This window comes from Panthera uncia, chromosome X (genome assembly GCF_023721935.1).
Source record: "Panthera uncia isolate 11264 chromosome X, Puncia_PCG_1.0, whole genome shotgun sequence".
Classification (NCBI taxonomy): domain Eukaryota; kingdom Metazoa; phylum Chordata; class Mammalia; order Carnivora; family Felidae; genus Panthera; species Panthera uncia.
This window is the reverse complement of record NC_064817.1, coordinates 31,064,968-31,074,717: the sequence shown is the minus strand read 5'-3', so window position 1 is coordinate 31,074,717 and position 9,750 is coordinate 31,064,968. Positions and strand designations below refer to the sequence as shown.

The 9,750-nt window shown below is 37.3% G+C and overlaps 1 protein-coding gene across 1 annotated transcript; it reads left to right on the top strand.

Annotated features, from left to right (window-relative positions):
* Positions 1-278: 278 nt before the first annotated feature.
* Positions 279-1,886, top strand: LOC125931599 (protein FAM47E-like). Its single transcript, XM_049643667.1, has one exon. The coding sequence runs from the start codon at positions 315-317 to the stop codon at positions 1,590-1,592; it is 1,278 nt and encodes a 425-aa protein (XP_049499624.1). The 5' UTR covers positions 279-314; the 3' UTR covers positions 1,593-1,886.
* The last annotated feature ends 7,864 nt before the right edge of the window (positions 1,887-9,750 follow it).

The following is a 9,750-nucleotide window of genomic DNA, read 5'->3' as shown; positions in this document are numbered from 1 at the left end:
AATGATGTACAAAGATATGAACACAAATATTTGTGGCAGCTTTATTTGTAATACCCTCAAATTGGAATTAACCCACAGGCCCATTAAAAGGCGAATGGATTATTAAAGTGTGGAGTACGCCCACATAACGGAATAGTACCCTTCAACAAAAAGGAATGAAGCTTCGGCACCCATCCCAGGAGAAAGCCGGCTGCCAGGAGGCAACTGCGTGGACCCCCCTCTGGGAAGAATCTGGGGGCGCCTGGCTACCAAGTCTCCTAGCAACTGGAAAACAAACCACTAAAGCTGGCGGTCACCCGGGGGCTAGAGGTACCATGGAGAACAAGAAGTGGCTGTTAGCCCCAGGGCCACTGGAACCAATGCCCCTGGGCATGAACTGCAAGCCCTGGTACAAAGACAAATTACCTTCCAAGTGTTTTGCAAATCACAAGAAGAAGCTTCTGAAGTTCCCCACCTCCCTGGACAGCCGGAGGTGGATATTTGTGAAAGAGGGGCTGGATGACTTCAGAAGGGGGTGTCCACCTTGTAAAGGTCTGATCACTCGCAGCCCTAAGGAGGGCTTTCTCCCCGTGATTACTCACAGAGTTCCCCAACCTGCCCCAACAAAGAGTCATAAAAAGCTGACCAAGGAAGCAGACCTGTTTTCCACTCTCTCACCAGCCCAGCTAGCACGGAAGGCATTCTTAGAGGACATTGAGGCCCAACTGACTGAGCGTCCCTTGGCTCTCGACCCAGATTTGGAGAAAGATCTACCTGCAGACCTCTTACTAAAGGTGCTGGAAGTGCTGGATCCTGACAGGAAGCTGGAGGCCACTTGGGCTTCTTGTAAGAACACTGAGAAAAGAAGGAAGTCTCCCACAAAGCGTTGTGAGAAATGTCCTGCCAAAGTTGAACTTCCCAAGAAGACTCCTGGGTCACATCCAGACAAAGTGCCTCCTGAAGAAAAGAAATCAAGCACAGATGATTTGCTCAAAATTCCTCCTCTTCAAAGAAAAGTACCAAGAGAAGTTCGTAAATTCTGCAAATGGGTTGCTACTTTCGGAGACTTGGGCACTGATGAAGAGTTCGTCATGAAACTATTTGACCTTGGCTATGAGTGCAAACTAACCCGTAAAGTGGTCTGCCTGAAGAAAGTAAACCAGGTTCCTATGGATCTAAAGAACAGGAAGGGGCTAGATGAGATGGAGGGCATAAGATTCTCCTTACAGGATAAAGACTGGGAGAAGAAACTCCAGCCACCAGAGAATCCTTATAAACCCAATTGGGTGAAAATGAGGTATGGAGCATGGTACCTGAAGCCCAAGTTGTGGAAAAAGCTAATAAATGATGAACCTTTGATTGACCCCAAGGTCTTACTTGAAGGTCAAGATGGTAGTTTTGGAAAGAAGGTTCCTGAAAAGGATATTATTGAAGATCTTTATGGAACAATTGCCTTTAAAGATTTCATTCAACTCAAGGGCTACAGGATGCCAGGCTTCCTTGAGAAGTTGTTTACCAGGAAGGGATGGAGCTATGATTCTGTTAAGACTCCTATAGAACGAGTAATGAAAATGCACCCAAATATAGAAGAAGATCCACATGAAGATGTTTAAACATTTTTCTACTTACTGCTTACTTTGTGATTTCTCTTTCATTCTAACATCAAGTAGAATTCATGATGAGTATTCCACTGTGCATGTGCAATTTTGATTCCACATCTGTCTATTTAACACCTAATGTCTATAAAGTTTCCTCAATGACCTTCTGCTTGGGTTCATCAATATTTTTTTAACTATGAAATCAATATTCATATATACTCTTCTTAGATTTTTATAGCATGGCGAATATTAGATCATTATATCATTTGTAAAAGTAAAACTATAAAAGAATTACTTAACAAAATAACCTAGTTATGTCAACTACAATATGAAAGGAATTTCAAAATAAATGTGCCAAGTAAAAGAGACTTGTATAGTTTCATTTATATTAAAACTGTAAGGAAATAATTACCACAATTATTTTGTTAAGCAAAACTTAAAATTCACAGCCAAAATAATGTTAGCTTCATTTATACTAAAGTTGTTATCTCACTTGTCAGGATTGCATCAAGTCCCCAGACTAGATTGAAAACTATTCATAAAGGGGTGCCTGGGTGGCTCAGTCAGTTAAAGTGTCCAACTTCAGTTCAGGTCATGATCTTGCAGTTCATGAGTTTGAGCCCCACATTGGGCTCTGTGCTGACAGCTCAGAGCCTGGGGCCTGCTTCAGATTCTGTGTCTCCCTCTCTCTCTCTGCCCCTCCCCTGCTTGTGCTCTCTCTGTCTCTCAAAAAATAAATAAATTTTAGAAAAACAATTTAAAACATTCATCAAAATTATAGGTAAAACTTTAGTAATGCTGTTTTTTTATCATACCTTCCAAATGAATATATTTAAAATTTTTCAACATGTTCATAAAAATTCACCATGAAAGAATGTTTCCATATGTGACATGGATGCAGAATACTAGGGAGCTTCAAGTCCATGCCAAATCTAGTGTGCACAGATCTGTGTGTGCAAAACTACACAGCAGAATCAAATATCCTCACATATCTATTCAAGTGAAAAATTTTTTGAATGTGTATTTATTTTGAGAGAGAGAGTGTGCAAGCCAGGGAGGGACAGAGAGAGAAGGAGAGAGAGAATCCCAAGCAGGCTCTACAATGACTTGCAGAGGCCAATGTGGGGCTCGAACCCAAGAATCATGAGATTGTGACCTGAATTGAAATCAAGAGTTGGAGGTTTAACCGACTGAGCCACCCAGGCGCCCCTCTATTCAAGTGAAATTAATCTTTGCATCTTGTGAATAGCAATTTAAAATTCACTCATACATTTAAAATAAGACATCGAGCAACTTCTTTATAGGTCCAAAACAACAGGTAAAACTGGATGGGACAAGTAAATCTGTATCTAGAAATATTTGTAGCACGGATCTAAAGCACACTTTTGTTTCTAATAATGAAAGAATCCATCTGTATATGGAAGTATATGTGTATATTTCATCTTTGTAAGATGGGAACACAAGCCCTCAGGTTGTATCATCCACTCATATCCTTATGCAATCAACTACTCTCCTTTCACTTACTTCCTTTTTCATTAAGGTTTCTTAGTGTCTAAATTACTGTCTTCCTCTCTGTGACTACTCTTATTAACATTCTTGACACACAAAGACCATTCAAAGTCACAAAGACTATCCATTCAAATCTTGGCATTAGCTCCTTTTTTTATATATAGAAAAGAAAATTACTTTCTTGAGTACAAATACATGCACACATGCTTATATATTAGCATCAAACATACAGGTGTTCTTTATAATGTTTACTCTCCTTTACTTATAGAGGAGAATTACAGTAAGACCTGCCTGTTGCTGAATCCCAGAAATTACAAATGTGTGTATTTTTTTTACTGAGGTTTAACTGACACACAATATTATATTAGTTTTACATGTACAATACAGTGACTTGACATTTGTCTACATTGCAATATGGTCATGATAGTAAGTCTAGTTATAATCTGTTACTTTACACAGATAATATAATATTATTGACTATACTCCCCATGCTGTACATTACATTCCTAGGACTTATTTATTTAATACCTAGAAGTTTGTACCTTAATGTCCTTCACCCATTTTACATCCTCCCAACCCCTATCACCTCTGGCAATCTCCAATCTGTTCTGCATATCTATGACCCTGAATTTTGTTTTTTAGATTCCACATGTAAGTGAAATCATGTGGTATTTGTCTTTTTCTGTCTGACTTATGTCACTTAGCATAATACACTCAAGTTCTACCCATGTTGCAAATGGCAAGATACATTCTTTTTTACGGCTGAGCAGTATTTTGTTGTACATATATACCATATCTTCTTTACCCACTCATCTATTGATGGACACTTAGGTTATTTCCATATCTTGGCTATTATAAATAATAATGCAATAAACATAGGGGTGCATACACATTTTCAAATTAGTATTTTCATTTCCTTCGGATAGATACCTGATACCCAGGAGTGGAATTGCTGTATCATATGGTACTTCTATATTTATTTTTTTGTGGAACTATCATACTGTTTTCCATAGTGGCTACAACAATTTACATTTCCATTAAAAGTGTATGAGGGTTCCCTCTTCTCCACAACCTTGCCAACACTTGCTATTTCTTGTCTTTTTGATAATAGTCATTCTGAAAAGTATGAGGTGATATCTCATTACGGCTTTGATTTGCATTTCCCTAATAATTAGTGATGTTGAGCATCTTTTCATGCATCTGTTGGCCAATCTGTATGTCTTCCTGGATAAATGTCTATTCAGATCATTTGCCCATTTTTATTCAGATTTTTTTTGCTATTGAGTTATATGAGTTCCTTATACATTTTTGATATTAACCCCTTAGCAGATACATGATTTCCAAATATCTTCTCCCATTCAGTAGGTTGCCTCTTCATTTTGCTAATGGTTTCCTTCGCTGCACAAAAACTTTTTAGTTTGATGTAGTCACATTTGTTTAATTTTGCTTTTGTTTCTCTTGCCTTTGGAGTCACACCCTCCCCCTCACAGATGTCACTAAGACTGATGTCAAGGAGCTTACCAACTATGTTTTATTCCAAAAGTTTTGTGGTTTCAGGACTTATTTTCAAGTCTTTAATTCATTTTGACTTGATTTTTGTATATAGTATAAGAGAGTGGTTCAGTTTCATTTTTTTTTTTTTTGCATGTAGCTGTCCAGTTTTCCCAACACTATTTATTGAAGAGACTGTTTTTCCCTGTTGTATATTCTTGCCTCCTTTGTTGTAAATCAATTGATCACATATGTGTGAGTTTAGTTCTGGGCCCTCTATTCTATTTCATTGATCTGTTTGTCTATTTTTGTGCCAGTACCATACTGTTTTGATAACTATAGCTTTGTAGTATAGTTTGAAATCTAGGATTGTGATACTTCAGCTTTGTTCTTCTTCCTCAAGATTGTTTTAGCTATTCAGGGAGTTTTGAGTTCCATACAAATTTTAGAATTATTGTTCTAGTTCTTTGAAAAATGTCCTTGGAATGCTGATAAGGGTTGCACTCAATATGTAGATTGCATTGGGTAGAATGGGCATTTTAATAGTATTAATTCTTCTACTTCATGAGCATTTATTTATGTCTTCTTCAATTTCTTTCATCAATGTCTTATAGTTTGCAGTGTACAGATATTTTCCATCCTTGGTTAAATTTATACCTAGGTATTTTATTCTATTTGATGCAATTGTATATGGGATTGTTGTCTTGATTTCTCTGGTAGTTTGTTATTAGTGTATAGAAATGCAAAAGACTTCTGTATATTAATTTTGTATCCTGCAACTTTACTGAATCCATTTATTAGTTCTAACAGTTTTTTGTGTGGAATATTTATGATATATACATATATATATTTTCCATATATATTATCATGTCATATTCAAATAGTAACAGTTTTACTTCCAGCTGATCTCCACGGCCAGGTGGGATCATGGCTAAACTCTGCAAGTATCTCCAGTCAAGTAGGGTCACTGGCTGTGTTCCCTTATTGGGTGGTACTGCCGCTTGTACTCCCATTTTAGACAAGGAAGCAGACAAGGATTTGTGATTGGGCAGACCACTGGCTGTGCTCCAAGGCTGAACAGTTGCTGCTGAATGGGCTCCCTGCCTGGGCAAGGCTGCAAGCTGTGCTCAGCCATTAATCAGGACTGTATGCTGGGCTCCACAGCCAAGAAGGTAAATAGGGTGCTTTCCAAGACTTTACAGGGTCACTGAAGGGGCTTCCTGGTTGGGCAAGCTCAAAGGCTATGCTCTGCAGTTGGATAGGGTTGCTGGCTTGCCACTCTGCCTGGGTAGGGCCATAAGATGGGCTCTATGGCTAGACTGGAATGCTGGCTGGGGACCAAATCTAGGTAGAACTGCTGATGTGCTTCCTGGCCAGAGAAGGCCAATGTCCTCACTCCACAGGTGGGCAAAACTGCTGGCTATGCTCTGATCAGGTACCATTGCCATCAGATACACAGTCCACCAAGATCCATGTGCTGGTTGCTATGAGCCCCATACCCTTCTTTATTTCTAGCTGCTCGTAGGTGGTCTAGCTCTTGATTTCAGCAGTTCATGGGATTGAGCCCCACGTCTCACTGGCAGTGCAGAGCCTGCTTGGGATTCTCGCTCTCCTCTCCCTCTGCCCCACCCCCCTCAAAATAAATAAACTTAAATAAAATGTTCAACATCAGTGATCATCAGCGAAGTGCATATCAAAACTACAATGAGATACCACATTATACCTGTAAGAATGGCTAAAATCAACAAGAGAAGAAAGAAACATTGTAGGTGTGAGTGTGGAGAAATGGGAGCCCTCTTGCACTCTTGATAGGAATGCAAACTGGTGTTTGGCTTCTTTGGGTCTCTTGTGGTTCCTTACCAATTTTAGGATTATTTGTTCTAGTTCTATGAAAAATGCTGTTTGTATTTTAGTAGGGATGGCATTAAATTTGATAGTAGATTGATTTAGGTAATGGGCATTTTATCTTTTTATTTTTTTAATGTTTATTTATTTTTGAGAGAGAGAGACAGAGCATGAACAAGGGAGGGGCAGAGAGAGAGGGAGACACAGAATCTGAAGCAGGCTCCAGGATCTGAGCTGTCAGCATAGAGCTTGACTCCAGGCTCGAACCCACAAACTGTGAGATCATGACCTGAGCTCAAGTTGGATACTTAACTGACTGAGCCACCCAGGCATCCCAAAAAGCTATTCACATTTTAAAAATGCATTACCTGCTAACCTTTCCCCTAGAAATAACATAAAGAGATTTCAGTGACTATTTAAATTAGAAAAGGAACAGAATTAGACAAAAACTATTAGCCTTCCAGAATTATAACAGAAGAATCTAAAATTAAAAATTAAAAAAACTAAGTGAGCTTTCATATAATTAGTATACTGCTTTATCAGGGTGAGTCTAGTTCCTAAAATAATAGCTACCATGTATTGATTGCAACCAATTAGCTAAGTGTAATATTAGCATCATCTTAAATGAATCACCTAATTCACTATACTATCACTAATCACTAATACTATTTCATATCATTATTACGATTTTTTCTGATGCATACATCACTATTAGCAAGTTCATATAGCTGGGAAGGCATGGAGCCAGGCTTTCAACTGAGGTCTATTTGACATAGAACCCTATATCTTTCACCACCTCCAATGAAGGGAATAAGAAATGCTTATTGCATTCGTTCTGTACCTATGTACACTTAAGTGATGCAGCAGTACACTGAGAATATAGATCATTAATAATATAAATTCTCAAGATTCATGTGCTCATTACAGACAACATATTAAGGGATGAAAACTTAAAATCTTGCCTTATTTTCTAATAGTTAGCAAAATATTTCCCAAATCACTTTGTATTATGTATAGGAAAATGCAGAATAATCAATAATCTGTTTTCTACTAGTGCTGATTTAATTCTACTCCATGGCTTCTAATACATTTATATATATATATATATATATATATATATATATATATATATACACACACACACACACACATCTTAATGTTTATTTATTCATGAGAAAGAGAGGTAGAGAGCAAGCAGGGGAGGGGCAGAGAGAGAAGGAGACAGAATCCCAAGCAGGCTTCATGCTGTAAGCATGAAGCCCAACACAGGGCTCAAACCCACAAACTTGAGACCATGACATGAGCTAAAACCAAGAATTGGGCATTTGACCAACTGAGCCAGCCAGGCAACCCTATATTTTTTAAAGAAATGAAAATTCACAGAATACACACACACACAATCAGCTAAGATGCATTTCTTCCTAATGTCTACCTAATGTCCAACATTAGAAAAGGTCAGGCAAAAATATTCATATTATTCATAAGTTATATCTGTAATGCTAATTATGAAATACAGGCTATGATTGCATGTTGATAATTATTTTTCTTTAGAATAATTTCAAATATATAGTATTTGTATTACATAAAAATGTAATATGTATTTATTTATTCATACCATAATCCTAAATTTTAGCTAACACGGACATTAACTATCAAAGCCTAGTAGGTACATATAAATGTATGCATTAAATACACATATACACACCAGTTTTCTAAGATGTTGTTGAACCTATCACAAAATGTGAATGGAATGATTGTTTTATAAAAATAGTTCTAATACTGGAGCGCCTGGGTGGTTCAGTCTGTTGACCATCTGACTCTTTATTTCAACTAGGTTGTGATCCCAGGGTCGTTGGATCAAGCCCTGCATGGGGCTCCATGTTGAGTGTGGACCTTGCTTAAGATTCTCTCTCTTCCTCTGCCCCTCTCACCTGCTTGCACTTCGCTCTCTCTATAAAAAAAAATAATAATAATTCTAATAATATATATTACTACATATTTTCTCTTGTTCATTTGACCCAACACTCTTTTGCAAGAATATAGTCTGAGGGATGCTCTACATGATTCAACTATGAAATAGTTTTATAAAACCTAGTGTCCCATACAAAGATTTATTCCAATGAACTGGTTTAATTTAAAATGTAATCTAACTAAAAATATTTAATAGCATGGCTAGAAGAATCGTCACTATGGTTTATCAAACAATGTCTCTAAGAGAAAAGAAAGTGGATTTTTGTTCTGAACAGAATCTTTTTATTACTATTTTCATTTTCCCCTCCTACATTTGTAACCATTGAATAAACCAAGTATGGTTTTTCATCTTGTAGCTGTAATCTCTGTAGACAAAATACTAAAGTACTCCAATGTGATCAATGTATTTACCAATCTATAATGATATAGGAATTCATTTTCATAATTTGGGGAATTGGGTACCTTGATTCATTTATAAAGTTTTTTCTTTCTAAAAATTAGGGATTGTTAATGTGAAAAAGAAAAAAAGAATTAAGGGGGAAGGACCACACTTGGAAAATTGATTTCTCTGCAGCATAAGTAAAGAATACATTTATTTAATTAAGGACCAAAGTAATGATTTAGAGGGGGAATGAAAGTATTGATGATTGACAGAGACATGGCAAAATAGGGAAGGAAGCACTGTAAATACATTATTTTGGATGCAGAACTGACATGTCCAGTTATCGTTAATGCTTTTAGTCTTTGGCAGTTATTTATGATATAAGGAATGCTAAGCAATTACATGTACAAGGAAAAAATATTCCCTGCCACCAGAAGTTGCTCTCAGTCCAGCTTTCCCCTTCTGCTCCAGGCCAGGGACTTTACCACGCACACAGTCAAAGGGAAGAGTAATTCATTTCAATAGTTTTCTCCCCCTCAATTTTCAGTTTCAACAGCCTCTCTCTCCCCTTTAAACAGGGCTGCCTTTGGCCTCACCTTCCTTCCCAAATCCACCAGTTACTCTATAACACATTTTTAATTCAGGTTCTGTAAAAGAATGCTAGGTTTTGTCTTTACACTCAACCCTTCTTCCAACACACACACACACACACACACACACACACACACTGTATAAATTCATCTTTTTTGCCAATAGTTTAGACGAATCTGCACTTTTCTGGCAGGAGAAAATCAAGGGGTAATACTACTAATAGAAAGTCAAGTCATACGGCTGGTAGCATTTAGCAGATCATTAGTAAGCCTTTCCTCATGGGTTGTTTGTCATGTAAGAAATCATAATTTAAGAGCACCATCTGCATTAGTCTTTCTAGCTAAAGAATATACCCAAGTCCACTTTATAATAAATGAGATTTAA

Bases quoted from the DNA above. Each gene is read 5' to 3' on its own strand.
- LOC125931599 (XM_049643667.1), top strand. From the start codon at position 315: ATGGAGAACAAGAAGTGGCTGTTAGCCCCAGGGCCACTGGAACCAATG.